The sequence below is a fragment of the Manduca sexta genome, chromosome 21, assembly GCF_014839805.1.
Source record: "Manduca sexta isolate Smith_Timp_Sample1 chromosome 21, JHU_Msex_v1.0, whole genome shotgun sequence".
In the NCBI taxonomy this organism is placed as follows: Eukaryota; Metazoa; Arthropoda; class Insecta; order Lepidoptera; family Sphingidae; genus Manduca; species Manduca sexta.
Window position 1 is genome coordinate 3,518,560 of NC_051135.1, and position 16,763 is coordinate 3,535,322.

Here is a 16,763-nt window from a genome sequence, read left to right on the forward strand (position 1 = left end):
AAGGCATAGTGATTAAGGCGTTCTTCCTATTATGTCTTAATAATATGCTATTAAGGCGCTCAACGAGCTTTTGTTTCGTGTCTACTTGGCTGCCCGCGATTTTGTGTGGCTCTTCCCGCGTGTAGTCGTGAGCTGTTTCTTACTCTCAATTAATTAGTTTTTAACCTGGATATCTTGTTGTTGTATCGATTAAAATGTTTGTGTTTAAGGGCTTGATGGGTGTGAGGTTAATAACGTTCAATAATATAGTGTCAACCGTCAAGAAATCAAGAAATATTTGTTTATTTTGGACAAAAATTATGCCAAGACTTGTCTTTAATACTTATAACAGGATCATTAAATGAACAGGTTGCGCGAACAATATTAATTTTAAAAAATATTGTTGTTTGTAATTCCGCCCGCGGTATTGTTTTTTCCTTCATGGTAACTACTACTATTCTGTTCTACTATTCTAGCAATAGGTATATAAATGCAAATTCGTATAATATGGCCAATTTTTGAGATATAATATAATAATAATAATAATAATATCAGCCCTGTATTATATACTTGCCCACTGCTGAGCACGGGCCTCCTCTACTACTGAGAGGGATTAGACCTTAGTCCACCACGCTGACCTAGTGCGGATTGGTAGACTTCACACACCTTCGAAATTCCTATAGAGAACTTCTCAGATGTGCAGGTTTTCTCACGATGTTTTCCTTCACCGTTAAAGCGAACGATATATTCACAAACAATACACACATGATTTTAGAAAAGTCAGAGGTGTGTGCCTTTGGGATTTGAACCTGCGGACATTCGTCTTGGCAGTCCGTTCCACACCCAACTAGGCTATCGCCGCTTTTTTTGTGAGATATTAACCCTTAACTATAACCACTTTCTAGTGATCGCTACGGAGATGACACTCGGCTTTCGACTTACCTACAGACGACCAACAACGGTTTATGCCATAATACCTAAACGTTAGTGCATAAACTGGTTGCAATAATATTGTCCGTCCGTCGGGACATTATTATTGAGCTCGGGAGGCGGGTTCACGAACACGATCGTCTATTAACGGATTGTTAGCGCGCGTCTGAGCGTCGTGATCTCACTTTGATCACTTCCGACGTTTTACCACAGTTTTACGCGCGCGCTCATCTTTCATTTTCGATTTGTATGTTGGTTATGTATAATAATAAAACAAGTCAGGCATTAAAACTGCCATTTTCTACGTTTTAATAAAAAAGATATATGGCACATGCTCGCAGTATTTTACGCATGGTTATAAATAATGCACTAATGTTTGTATAAACGATTTTGTCTATTTCAGTCTCGCATACCCGTTTCTATTGTGTTTGGAGGTGACTGAATGTGTTTTCTGTAAGCTATCTTTGTGAACAATAAAATTGTAAAGCCTGGATTAACTTTTACGATCATGTCGTTTCTGCGTTGCTATAAAATAACGGCTGATTGCTTTAATAAGTAAAATAATGAATATGCACGTTTATTACACGTTACTGTTATAAAATAATCCGCACGCAAACGCGCCTTAATAAAACTATCAAGCGCTTTTAAGGTAATCCTAAATCTAGTACCCATGCACATAGCAAGTAGGTGAACAAGTTTTAGTGTAAAGCATTTAAATAAACAATTGCCTGTTTTATTGCGTAGCTTGCAAATGACGTCGATAATGTAGGATTTCGGTAGATACAATGAATGTCATGTACTGTAAAGTGAGTGTATAAATTTTCTAACCTCTTTTATGAATTCGTATTCAAACACGATCAGGATCAACAACTGATTGGAGATGGTTCCGCCCCCTCATTTATTGGCGGAACACATACTGCGACTGGAAGGTTTAAGCGTAAGGCGTTTGTTGCACGTTTCTATGAATAATGCGGTTATTAATACGTAAAATATAAATACTGTCAAGACTGTTTTGACAGATTTAATGCCGGATACTGAAATGCAACTCGTTGAACGTCTCATTAAAAGGTTTCACAAAACTAATGAGCTCTCAGGTTTAAATGAGATTCTAAAATGTCAGTTTACAGATTCGTGATCATTAATAGTTTAGTATCTATATGTTTTAAATGGCAACGTGTTTTACATAACAACCACACGCTTTTATCTTCGAAGAGATGGTTATTGACGCCACTTACGCATGTACACCTTGACGTGATTTCAATATTCGTCTTATGATGTGGGGTGGTAACCCTGTCGGGTATAATTTCTGAACTATAAACAATAAAACAAGAACATTATGATTATTTATTTTTTGTCAAAGATGTGACGTTCATTATAGCTCACATAGAATAGTAAAACATAATTTTGTCACATACATTTTTCTGTAAATATCCCCGTTTTAACGTTTCCAGTTACCGCACCTCCGTGTGAGATAGCTCTGTTTATTTTCCTTCGGCAAAGCGTTTGCGCGAGCGCGGCCGCGCAGTTCTATTCTGATGTAAATAGGCACTCAAATTGCGCTGCAATATCCATAACCGGTGCCGGCCAATAGCAACGTAATAAGCCCAAATCGATTGCGCTTTTGCTAGCGCCGGATGTATCAAGTACAAGCCTTAACTGATTTATGACCTGTCGGCAGATTAACATTGAGCTATAATGGTTTGCCCCTTGTTCAATCGCGCTCGCACAACAATTCGTCAAAATTGCGTTTTTCCATAAACGGCTTTGCAGGCGACACGGTAATTGATGCGTTAAAATTTATAGATTATTGAATGTACGGTACTCTATGATTCGCATTTCATTAATATTATGTTTGTGTTAGTATTTTTTGAACTTCCATAACAAAAGGATTTTACTGTTGAGTATCGCCAGTGTTTATATTTCTTCGGTTAAATATCTCTGGTATTTTATTCAGGCGCTATAGGTTCAAAATTTAGTTCACGCATACTATATGCAATTATAACATGGAATTTAGTTTATATTACGGAATGGATTTTTAGGAATATAATTGCCTTGTGTAACAAGGGAATTTGATAAAAATAAATGTGCACTATTACATTTGAGTGACTCGTTGGAACTTAAATTCAAATCCATTATGATTTATTTTTATCGCTTATGTCCCCCTTTTTTCCCACAAAATTACGTTTTTCATAGCATGTTTCCTTAAAAAAATATATTTTTATCTACACATATTATAAAACACATTCTCCAAAAGCTGTGTGTCTGTATGTGATCGAATGTTTCAAAATCTACTGAACGGATTTTTATACGGTTTTTACTAAAAGATAGTACAATTTTTGAGGAGGGTTAGATTAGTACATTACAGTTTTTTTGTAAATTTACTAAAATATAACGATAAGTGTTGAAAGGGTCAAGGATCGGGATTTACGCGGGAAAATCTTTGTGACACACTGATTTCCACGCAGGCGAAGCCGCAGGCCCAGCTAGTATACTATAAAACGCAAGGAATTTGCGTTTAATTTTCCTGCTATTCTAAAGTACATCGTGTAGGAATACATACAAATAGCAATAAATTTATCATTATAAACATCTACATGATAAATATTGTGAGACAGATGATGAATGATTATTTACGAGATATCAGAAGAATTAAATATAAACACGGAAAGTTCCTCGTACATAAATAAATTCTGTAATTAAGTTATGAAAATAATATAACCGATAAAAATATACTGGCGAAATTTATCGTTCTGCGCCCACGTAAATCTGGGAAAATAAAGATATTTCGGTCTTGGCCAGTAAACAAAACATCCTCCGTTGATCTCTAGATAAATCGAAGTACATTCAGGAGAATTCAAGTTGTGCTACTCGAATTACTAATGTTGCTAGTGTTTTTAAAGGGAGGTCAATAATAAATCAGTAGTCAAGGTCTACGAGGTGCTCCTTTTCCATCAATTAGATTTTCCCTGTGGTCCCTTGCCATTGTTGATTTTTTTATGGACATTACATATACCTAGTCTTGCCATAAATATTGTAATAAAGAAAAAAGAAAATTGTTAACTGCAAATAACATTTATTACTTTTACAGTGTGTCAGTTTAATACATAAATATAAAACAATTAAAAATATAAAAGCTTATTCGAAGTGGTCTCCATTGGCTGCAATACAGTCCTTTAAACGATGAGGCCAGTTATCAATAGAAGCACGCACTCTTTCCATGGGAAAATTCTTCACTGCCAATCGTATAGATTGTTTTAGGGACTCCAAATTATCATGGCGTTTAGAGCAAGCTGTACTCTCTAAAACTGACCACAAATCATAATCCAGCGGATTAAGATCGGGACTAGACGACGGCCAGTCTTCAGCTCTGATGAAGTCCGAAACGTTCGATTCCAACCAAGACTGCGTGGACCGAGCTTTATGACCCGGCGCCGAGTCTTGCTGGAAGGACCATACTTGGTTATTGAACATGGTGATGTTAAGGGGCTTAACTACCTTCTCAAGAATGGTATCTTGATACACTTGTGCCGATGTTTTGATACCTTTTCACAAAAATATGGCTCAGTCACTCCTTCATAGCTAACACCCCACCAAACCATCACTGAAGTCGGATAATGTCCACGTTGCACTCTGTCGACTAATTGGGAAGCTTCCTTAGAGCTTTGAGCATAAATACGGTCATTTTGTTTGTTAAAATGTTGCTCAATTGTAAAAATTTTCTCATCCGTAAACAAAATTTTTCTGTGACCTCCCTTTGCGTACCGCTTCAGTAGTTGTTTCGATTTTACCACCCTATTCTTCTTTAAATTATCAGTTAAGAAATGGCCAGTGCGTCTCTTATAGGCTGCAAGTCCTAAGTCATCTTTTAAAATACGCGACATGGTTCTAGGTGCTATCTTCATTTCCCGAGATAAAATCTTTTGCTTTCGGACAGGATTTCTTCGAATTCTTTCCCTTACTGCTTTGACCACCTTTTTCGTACGAACACTACGTGGACGGCCAGATCTTTTCTGTCACAAACAGAGGAGGTCTCATTGTACCTATTAATAGCCCGGTACACAAACATTTTACTAATACCAAGTGTATGGAGAGTTTTAAAATTGCATTTGGCTCCATACCTACTTTGTGTAATGCTATCACAGCGATTCGGTTCTCTTTATCACCCCACACCATTTTAATATCGCAAAATATTTTACAATGTATTGGCGCCAAAATGAGAAAACACAATGAACAATCGTATAAAAATGACAGATTCGAAATTCAAATGTAATATTTTTTTATAATTAAGTGTAACAGTATTTATGGCCAGACTAAGTAGATATCCCCGCGTAAACAATGACTATTCATATCGAATGTTGATAGACTTGTTCCGTAGAAGAACAAACTATAGTTTTTTTTTTTTCAAATAAATGACATCACCTTATGTATTACCTATTGGTAGATTTCTCGTTTGCGAGAATCTGACTAGATAGGTATAATCGCAATGGCTATTTCTGTCGCCTAACACCATTGCTCGTGTACTCTTTGTTGTGTTTTGATTTGAAGAACATTGCAACCAGATCCGGAATAATGAGACATTATTTCTTTAGTCTCAGGGTGAGAGCGCTGTGACGTGCCATACATAGCTTAACAATTGAAAGTTCAGGTGGTATTTAGGGGTCGTCGTGACAATTATCATCAGGTTAACGGCTTGCTGATTGAGTCATTCAACAGAATAAAAAAGATAGAATAATACCGCCTTTGTACATAACGACTCTTGCACAATCTACTTCGGCGAAGGACATTATTATTGGACAATGCTGTATAGAAATTGTATCGCCGCAAGACTGAATAATTTTTGAACACAAATTTTAAATTGTGAGTAATAAAAGGAAATTTCACTTGCAATACTATTTGGAAACCCATGAAATCAAAGAATAACTTATTTTTTCTTTTTTTTTTGGTTTTGTAAAAAGCATAGTATTATGATTTCTTATGTTTACGCGAATGATAGACATTGAAATTAAACTAATTTTCGGATTCTATAGCGGTTAGTATTTTATATGATATGATAATGATTGGCGTGACTGTGAGCTCAATCTGCGTAGATCGGACCACCAACAGAAAAAAAAAAAAACAAAAGTTGTATAATGTAGGTAAGTATTGTAACTTTGCCTTTACGGATGAACAACATCTCAGTCCCCCCCCCCCCTCCCCCCGTGACCATGAAGGCTGCAAAGTCTTCGAAACGTCGGGAGAAAAATAAAATACTAACCGCGATAGAATCCCAAAATTAGTTTAATTTCAAAGCATAGTATTATTGAATAGACTTGTATAATTTGTATCGTCAGTTCTTATATATTTTTTTTACTTATTATTGGTGTGAAAAGCATATTTTACCTTAGGATTAACTCATAATTCCATCAGAATCCGATCATTACAAATAGATTTCACATAATTTATTAAGAATACAGGATCTCATTCTCCGTGCCACAATCTTCAGAACGGTCCATTATAGACTAAATTCTTTAGGACCAGCTTTGTACAAATAAATATAGATCTATAGCTTTCATAAAATATCATTTTTCACACGTAGGGAAAAAGGATATATGTTGTATCATAAGGCCCAGTCGAAAGAATTTGTGTGATTTTAAAGTAAGTAGTACTTGAAACAAAAATAATTTCTGTTTGACGTTAATTTCGGAGAATGGTTTGTGATTTAACAAATCTTTACTCGAATATTTGTATGTCATAAAAAATATTTACCGGTTAGGTTTACTGCTGATAATTTTTATTTAGTTTGTCAGATTCGACTTCATTTTGTAACTCGAAAGTCTACCAACTATATACTGACTATTTTCAAAGTAAACAAAGTTTAATATCCTACAGTTTGGCGGTTACAAATGTTTTGTAGAAAATTGCCTTTTTGTGTCTGACGAAAGCGCATAAGTAACATAAGCAACATAAGTATGCTCATTTCCTGTACACTTGTGGCTAATAACAGTACACTGGCGAAATATAAATTGTAAAGGTGAACTTAAATATTCTAAAAGAGAGACTTGTATTGTGAACGCTTACTTTCATCTCCGAACGAAAGTGTCCCAGTTCCTATTATAAAGCTTTAGTTAATGTACATTATTTGTCACGAAGATATTGTTCTCTTCAGAAACTTTTAAAATGCTTTATGTATTTACAGGTGAAATGCTATAATGCTTTAGTAGTTTGCTGGTAGTAGGATATATTTTATATTCACGCCGACAGCGACCACCGTAAACAAGGTGTTAAAACCCGCCATAGTGGCCCACGTAACTGTGTCGCGTTCCGGGATCAGTCTGTGTATATCTGGTACCAACAGGCCGGCATAATTGTGTCGACTGTCGAGAGTAATGGTCTCTCGGCAGTCGACATTCTATCGGACACCTTACCACTTACCAACAGGGGAAGTGGGGTCACTATGCCGTGTCCGATTAGAAAAAAAAGACCTAGTTCCGTATGTGTATGAATTAATGCCCTTCTCGTATGTTTTCTTTTTACTTTCTATCTATTATTCATTAATACCTGATTTGCGAAAATGTATAATAATAATAAATTTAAAACTTTGAATGAAATATTATAGATAAATGTTTTAGACGTTACAAGTTTGTTTTTACCTTTTTCTCTAATATAAAGGTTAATTTAAAGGCTATCACGTTCAAGGCAATGCAACAACGAAATTCTAAAATAGGCCGATGTCGCACCACCTTATCGGATTTTTACTGCTGATAGGTCCCCTTAAATTAGGGAAGGATGAATGAAATGGACAATAATATCTGGCTATGAATTATAAAATATTTTCACTAAGCGACGTGAAAACTAGGACAAATACGAAGAAACTAGAGCGAAAGGCAGCCCTGACACATTGAGCACTTTAGATTTCAGCGTGACTCATTTATAGTAATAGTTAATCAGATTCCATATTTCATGAGAATCGAACAGGCACGGCAATATTTCATTTGTGTCGCGATGGCGAGCGTGAGATAAAATCTTGTAACTATTCGTTTAATAAGTAGAGTCGAAGCAAGGTATCAAAGAGGCCGATATTGATCGCGGTCGGCATCTTCCCTACTCTCACAAAATAATTCTTCTATGACAAACATCGCCGGAGCTTATAAATATTATATTAGTGAGATTTGTATGCTTCGTTTTGTTTCGTCGCATAAATCGACGTCTGCCAGAGTAGGCCTGTTCGGTTCTGTTTATTTTTACGTATGTCGCAATTCAGGTGGCCACCGTCGATTCTATTCTATGAATATTTCATGTTATTGTAAACAACTTTATCTTCAACAACAATGTTGTATGCAACATTTGAATTTTATAGACCTATGAAAACGCAGGCTACTATTGTCGCTGACTATAAAATTCTAAATAATATATTTCGCTGTCGCCCTACGAAAGCATGAAAGTTGTTCGCGTAAAAAATGACCCTTTATGGAATGTGCATTGTACAACTTCAATCTCGTGAAATGGCTGTAAAATTTTAAAGAATAAATGCAATGTAATTTGTTAAACTAAAATATAGTTGGAAATTTATTCTGCGAGGTAATTTTTTCAATGGCATGTAATTTAAATCGCGTCGCGAAACAGATAGATACTCAACGCAAAGTTACTAATGGTCGCAGTCGGCACGTGTTGGTTTTGTCGCGTGCCGTCGCCAGCGCACGACGACGCGACGATCTAATCTCGGGCACGAATGTGGACGTGAGGCTTGCCCCTTCACACATGATTGTGCCGCGCAAACTGTAACTAAAGATCACATCTCATTGATGCGTGCCATTTCCAAGCCGAGAACTGGTCAAATCTGACACGGCGACTTGTCGCGAGGTTTTATTTTGTTGCCGCTTTTAAAACCTGAATTCCGTCTTTAATTTATAATGATTTATGATAACACGCGACGACAAGATTCTGCATACAGATGCTAGAACCGATTGCATTATAGGTATATAAATTTTTTATAGTTAATTATATGGCAAAAAGAAGACCTTGTTAATTAGGTTACTATTTTATTTTATTTGTAACTCGATCGTTTATCGTCATTAATATTGCAAACAATATATCGAAATGATGAGTCGTTTTTTTAATTTTTTATGTTTTTTAAACAATTTATTCATTAGTGCTTACGGTAGTTATCTTGCTACTAATATTTTGAATGTGAAAGTTGGTGATAATTTTTAGCCCACGTTTAAGAAACTTGAGTAAATTTGGCACACAAATAAACCGTGACTTCGTATACCATTTAGGCTACTTTTTATTCCGAGAAAACATTTGCACTCGGACGAAACTTGAACATAAATAAGCTAATATGTAATAAAATTGATAAATTTTATATACTTAGTACTTCTACTTCCGCACTCGGAAACGTAGCTGAACTATAATAACCATTCGTTTTTCTAATTTAGTTATATTCAGTTATACATCAAGAGCAAATTAACGCCTAATATTTTTACTACACAATATTTTTTTTATAACTTAAGAGGGCTTTATAATTATGTGACGTCTTTGAATGCATAATATATTTGTAAAGGGATTATAAGAAACCAATAAAACCACTGTAGTTATTAATGTATAAGTTTATTTTAAGTAATGACGTAATGACAATTTGGACGGACAAAAAAGTTAAAAACACTATTTAAGCTTTTTACTTAAAAAGTATTTTATTATGATTAATAAAATTATTAATACGACTTTAAGGCACTAAGAACATAATTAAATATTTTGAATTTATATTTATATAAAATAGCACACTGTTTAAGTCGTAAGCTTTCTTTTTTTATTTAGGTAAATATTTATATTAGGAGTTTTATTAAATAAGTTTATTTCAATCATAAATTACGTAAAAAACTAACCTAAATTAAATAAATTACGATGTCGGGACGGCCGTCAATCCATCGTTTCATGACTTAGGTCGCACGTTCGGATTTCTACTTAAAAGGTACTGAAATGTTACTTTTTACCTATCTCTATAATTAAAAAATCAGGCTTACGCTAAATCAATAAAATATGGTACAATACTATTCGGACATCCGCAAATGAACATCCGATTTTAAAATGAACGAATGAGCGACGCGATCTTGATAACGGGTCACGGCCTCGGTCCCGCGCCGGCACTAGAGAAGGGGACAAGCGAGCGTCATTACACTCATCAACGCATACACACAGTCACATGCGTCCCGCCTCGCATTCGTCCACGTTCACGCGCACTCTTGTGGTCGTCCCCGTCTCTGTGTCGCACTCTCCCGCACATATTGGCCGTATGTAGCGTATGATGCGGAAATGTTCGGACACTACCATTAAATAACCGCTGTCGTAGTCCTGCGCTCTGTCAACGAACTACGTGTCACTCGATCGTAACACGTAGTTTCTACAAGCCGGGACACGACGGGGGTTTTTATACTAACAACATAAACTACTATTGCGGACGTTGATCACGTCGACACGTCTACAAAATACTCAAAAGTGCCTCTGGTGCGTACGAGAATAGCTCGGGTCGTAAACTTTGCAAAGTGCAGATGGTGCGTTTGGTCCAGGGAGAAGTTCGGCGGCCTTGGCTGCCGCGCGCCGTCTCTGCCAACTGCACGTCCACGCCGCGAGTACGACTAGTTGAGCCGCCAAGAAAGCGGCCGCCGCGAGCATAGCTCCTGCTGCGTTCACGCAAGTAACGTCGGTCTCCCTTACGAACACTGAGTCTTCAGTGACATTCTTGGCGCGTTGTTTGTCGAAGCCGAATTTGTCGGTAATCTGGATGGTTTGCACAAGCAACATGTCATCGGTGGGTGCAGCGGGGGTAGAACGCCTCTTCCTACGGCCGTATGACATGACAGAGCGAAGTTCGTTTGGTCCACCATCGCACTGTACTGGCTCACAAGTAGGCATACAAGGAGTCACCAAGGCACGGAATTGAACCACTTCGGAGGACGGGAACTTGAAGGCATCGAAGTGTGACAACAGTGTCTACAAAAAATAATTTAATGTCATTTCATATAGTAATTCTATAATTAGTAGTAATTCTAAAATTCTATAATTCATGGAATAACTACATGTACATGATGTATTTAATTTTGTAAAAGACCTAATTTCAAAAAAAAATTACCTTTCCACTGTTGGTGGATTTGAATAGAGGTCCCATGATGAAGTGTTCGGTGGGGCAACCGTCGCTGTCGATAAGAGTAATTTCGCTGGAATCGACGCCGTCCATAGCCACAAGTTCTCGTACGAAGATTTCGAATGGCGAGTTCGGGTCCATAATCTCGAAGCGGAGAGCCTATAAAGACATACGAACAATTTAATATTTAAAAGTTAAACGATATTTAAATATTTAAATCGTAAACAAAAATGTAATTACCAGAGGATCTCCAACTTCAGCCGAAGCAATGGTGTCATCTCCACTTCTGTCGGTAATTCTCATGGCTACGTTGGGCGAGTCGACAATGACCTCCTCCGACAGACCAGTCTGGATATCTCCGTGAATTCCAAGGTCTACCTCATTGGCGACGGTTTTGTTTGTCAAGTCATATTGGCATGTTACAGCAAGACCCAAATCGGAAGACGTAACGATTGTGTCATGATGTTGAATGACGACATCGTTCAAATATCTGAAAGTATATAAAGAGTTAGCTTCATTGCGCCCTTTGAATAAGATAATAAATAAAATTATACAGGCAATATCATCACCTTCCAAGTCCGTTCTGTTTAACATTGCACTCAATGTTATTGTATCCCATATGCAATTCAAATTCGAGGCTTTGTTTAACGTCGACAACACACGAGTTAGGGCTACCCTTTGCGTAAATTTTGCCATCGAACAATTTAGAGGTTTGAATACGAGCAACCATATCTCCAGCACGGCAGTCAATAGATACGTTGTAGCAAGAAGACAATTCATATGTAGCCGCTTCGGGTACCTCTAAGTAAGGGTCCTAAAAAAAGAGTTCCATATTAATATCTGCGATACACGTAATTACATCAATTCTCCGAAGAAGCATAGTTTCATAATTACCTGAATGTCAGCGAGTGTTGCACGTGAGTGATGGGAAAGACGGCATACATGGTCGCCAGTATCGCCGTGGTCGTATGAATGACAGCGGAATGGCGAGTTAAGGCATAACTCTCTGCATTCCTCAACGGTTTGCACATCTTGATACACCGAGTCCACGGTCTTCAGAATGCGTCCGCCCATTTTTTTGAACTCGCATAACTTTGTTGGCTCTTCGACGCAGTTGTTTTCTAAATAGTCCGTATCTGGAGAAAGAAAAATCGTATTAAATCATTAAATTAATGTATTCACACGTATCTATAAAAATCATAACGAGGTGTACCTTCATTCGATTGGAAAGAGTTGGTTCCAGCCAAAGTAATACGGTCCATATTGGAGAGCACGCACTCCCCAGTTTTATTGTTGTAGTTCGCCGATCTGCAACAATGTTTCACGCGGTTTAACAGCAGCTATGTTTTTGTTTTTCTTCTTTTTATTGTGTGAATTTTCCCAAGATGTTCACATCGTGCCTGGTAGACATGAATGACGCCATTTCGTTGCGCCATTTAATTGCATGTCCCATTGACTTGTCGTCAGCCTAGTGTAGCTATCTTATTACCCACTAAATCTATGAATAACGTTAGCCTCATAAACAGATTCACTAGCTTTATTATTGCGTTAATAAATAAATATTAACACCCTGACCCGTAGGTCCTACTTCCTGACACTGATCATATGCAAGACCGGTTTGATATTGTACATATAGTATCATTAATTAACCTCGTTTAGCCTTCAGTATTAGCATGGAAATTAAATTTCTAGTTGACAGTGGTAGAGGAAACATATTTTTTTCTGAATACCTACTTGTGCAAAAATACAAATATTTTAGATTAGTGCTATAGAGCACTAGCATAGGTAAATAATGTCAGACGCTTAATTCTAAACTAAACGGTCATGTTTATTTTTAAGATAGATTTACACAAATATTAGATCATAAAAATTCCAGTAAATGATTGCATAAATAGTCGTACCATTACCTATTTAAAACGCTATAACATTTATTCCTTATAGGCTTTATAGCTTTTATAGTTTATTCCCATACTTATACATGCGCATAAATTTAATACCACAATAATATATGAATTTATGTAACCTCATCTCCGTATGAAGGTATAATGTTACTTCTGGACCGAACGGCCACCCATGCACATTATCTTTGCCCATCTAACTCAATATTTTCTACCGATGTACAATCGATCCCAATCAGATGACCCCTGCGCAATCCTATGGGAATAAAGTTTTTACAAAATGATAAGTATAATCCAATATCGGAGTAATTTATCTATTGTTACGTTGATCAAATTTGCTCATTACTATCTATAGTTCTCGTTACGATCATGGCGTATTCTAATCATTAGTAAATTAATAATGTTTACTGCTTGATGACAAAATTGCCAGTTTTTTTGCCCCTGTGACGAAACAACAGTACGCGGCGCGTGATACAAGAAAACATTAATATAAAGTGAGTCTGTATGATTGCATCTATTCCGCCACTAGCCGACGTTATTTTCTTGTTGTAAGATCTGAGGCACGTCGCGCATATCATAATTACAAGTCCTGGTAATTTCTTCACCTGTTAATATCTTTCTTGTGTACTTTCTGTCCGACGTAACATTATTGTGGTGTTACTCGGCAGTGTTGTTTGTACTAAAAATCATTTCTTACTTCACATATTCATTCCTTGCTTCTTTGACAAAATATTGCGACAATCTCAAAATACTTATCAAAGGATTATGTTACTATAATCTTCGATAACAGAATCTCAAAATATTTTATGTTCATACTAAAAGGTACAAACGTTGGAGGTCTAAGATTCTAAGCAGACCATTTATTAGCCCCTCGTTTCTATTACATTCTATTTAATTCCTTAAGTCATTTCATATGCCCTAAAGCGCGTCTAAATGTAGACTCGTACTAAATCACGATGTATTGCATTAAATATTTATGTATCATCTTTTCAAATTAATTTTTGATCGTAGTATTAGAATTCTTTTTTATAAGTGCAGGTATATGGATATTGTGTAATAGGTGTTTTGTAAAGTATTTGCAGAACTTGGGAAATTTGCAGTGCAAAGATTGGATGATATAAATTGCCTGAGGCATTTGTTTTGTCGGGGATTTGTTGGAAATATTTGCTTATTTATAATATAACGGAAGTGAGAGATGATAGGATGAATCGCTCCCACACCGCGTGGCACACCGCCAGCCACGTCCAAGGAATATTTGCCAAGTGTCGTGACTGTGGAAAATCGAGATGCGCGCCGCCTGGGGAGCGCCCGCGCCTGCGCCCACCGCCACACTCAATGGAGATACAACGTTTGTGCCCAACGCTACACTAAACGAACCCACTAAAACTAAATGGCGTACTTTGTTCTCAACACATTGACTGTAATAAAATAAATAAAACTGTAATAGCGGCACGTATTGATTAATTTGTAACATGTCATGTCACCCGTTGCGATAGAAAATAAGCTCTCCCTCACGTGTTCAAGCAATTTTTTCAAGCTTACGCTATGGTGAGAAATATTGTTTAATTCAAGAGACTACTTTAACTAAATGTTCCATAAAAATGTTCGTTTTGTGATACACAATTTGAGGAAGTAACGTATACCTATTTAACGTATATTTTGATATGATAATATTTTTTTTAAATTGGAATCTTTCCTTTTCTTTGTTCCACTAATAAAACAATCCAAGCGAAATAGCAAGCATTTGTAATTCAAAGCTCTGGTCTTGGGGACACATTGAACGAGTACGCATTGAGAACCGAATTAGCGCCACAATGCGAAGATCATTTACGAACAAACGGCATTAGCCTGACCCGAACAAGCGAACAGATACGTGTATCGAATGTGAGCGTCAGACACCCGTACACTATTTATGTTAATGATATCAAAATCCGTACAAGGAAATAAATACAATAGGACAGTCGTGTCTTGCTATATTAGACGCCTGAGTCGTAGGCTGTACAATTGGTATCCCCTGCTTTGTATATAATGCTCGTTTGTAGGATTCAGATACGGAGCGGCTACCAGGAAGAGGCTGTGACTTATCCACTGAACTGAGCGGCAAAGATGTACCGCCATCTATGGGAACTTGATGATGGCTGATTGACTCCGTTATCGGACTTATGTATCTCGTATAAATTAGCCCACTCGTACGTCCACACAATGAGAAACTACTTCCTATTACTCTTTTGATAATTGCGTATATTTTTTGTCTAAATTACTATTAGTCATAATTTCAAATTGTCGAAACGTATCTAACTTGTCGTGAGTTATAATACCTAATCAGTTAGTAAATTATAGTAAATAATAAAGGGAAACGGGCACACGACCCTGCATATATTCCGTTTTCACGTCTTGTTAGCGCAATTGTTAGTGTGGAATCGGTGTCATTGGATTAATCCCCGTAAGTGACATTAAAGTTCTGTGAATACATTATTGTTGTATAAAATGTGACTATAACGTGTATATAAATGTGTTTAGAACACAATCTTAATGTTTATAAAAAAATGTATGTATGCTTATAGTATTTCAAGTAACTACAAAGCAATTTTAATTGCGGTTCGAATACAACAAACAAACTTAAACAAAAATAACGTACATTTACAGCACAACAATTAAACAATGATACATTGGCATTTTAATTAACTATTACATTGCTGTGCACTGTTTTCTGCTTTGACGCATTCCCTTTCCGTTTTAAGCATTCGCAGGTTAATAAAAAAGAAAAGTCTGCTTGGAACAAATCCACAATTTAAACTCGTATAAATTAAGCGTGCGTATGCGCTTCAATATAATCGAGTAATGTTACATTTACGCCATTCGTATTATTCTACAACAGCATGCTATTTTAAATGACTTGATAGTCGCACTTAGGTCGCGTCGAGGGTAATAGTGCTTGCGGGTCATTCATGACTCACTCCGCCCATAATACGCCCTACTTTGTTCGTTTCTTTAGTTTAGATGTTGGAAATTATTGTATTAAGTAATAATAATGTACTGGCATAACTTTGCATTGATATTAAATTTTAATTCAAAGATATGAAAAAGGTATGCAACTAAATGTTACATAAACCAGTGCACACATGTGCGTTAATGTAGTTCTCAACGCGAACGTTGTTATAATCGTGATTAGTATTTGACCAACCTGCAGACAAACTCGTTCTCGCCGAGGCAGAGGTCGAGACACATCTGCCTGGAGCCAACTGTGTGCGTCTTCTTTCCGTGCCCCTTGAGATGGTAGCCGCGCACACGGTCGAAACACCACGCGCGCTCGCACGGACGCACGCCTAAGCATGACTTCTGCGCATAGATAGTGAACACGGGAAACTGCGACTTGGTCAATGCACCTGTAATTAAAAAAAGTTATTTATCATCAAAATTAAAGAGCCGCGGACCGATTTATAAATGAGAAAGGAAATACACGTTCGAAAAGTAACTTATCATTATTCATGTACCGTTAATAGTAGGTTGTAAATTGCTTCAAGGCGGGAGAAAAAACTCAAAATTTTAAATGGTTGATCCCACGGGTACCGTTATTCGGCTATGAACATAATTTATGCATTGCCTTTATTGGATATGTTGTTAAAGAAATATGGATATTTTTCTTTCGATTATGAACGTTAGTTACGTTAGAAAAATTTATGATCGGCTTTCATTTCCCGTCCCTTTTCTCGTAGATAAATCTAAACGTTATTGCATGTTACGATATTCGACGCCTTAATTATGATCTTGAATTTATAACGTACATGTTTCCGAAGTGAGGATGCGCTACAGCAAATATAAATTATTTTATTTGTGAG

The 16,763-nt window shown here is 36.7% G+C and overlaps 2 protein-coding genes across 5 annotated transcripts in view; one reads left to right on the forward strand and one right to left on the reverse strand.

Moving 5' to 3' along the window:
- LOC115444242 (autophagy-related protein 16) overlaps positions 1-16,763 on the forward strand; it is a 156,507-nt gene that overhangs the window by 12,232 nt on the left and 127,512 nt on the right.
- Positions 9,480-16,763, reverse strand: part of LOC115444227 — a 56,019-nt gene continuing 48,735 nt past the window's right edge. For all 4 annotated transcript variants that reach the window (XM_030169930.2, XM_030169921.2, XM_037440894.1 and 1 more), the window contains 7 exons: positions 16,109-16,310; positions 12,240-12,334; positions 11,921-12,162; positions 11,596-11,840; positions 11,267-11,516; positions 11,015-11,185; positions 9,480-10,875 (listed from right to left, as the gene is read on the reverse strand). In XM_030169930.2, the coding sequence (XP_030025790.1) occupies positions 10,375-10,875; positions 11,015-11,185; positions 11,267-11,516; positions 11,596-11,840; positions 11,921-12,162; positions 12,240-12,334; positions 16,109-16,310 (1,706 nt within the window). In that variant the 3' untranslated portion in view covers positions 9,480-10,374. The remainder of the gene's footprint in view (positions 10,876-11,014; positions 11,186-11,266; positions 11,517-11,595; positions 11,841-11,920; positions 12,163-12,239; positions 12,335-16,108; positions 16,311-16,763) is intronic.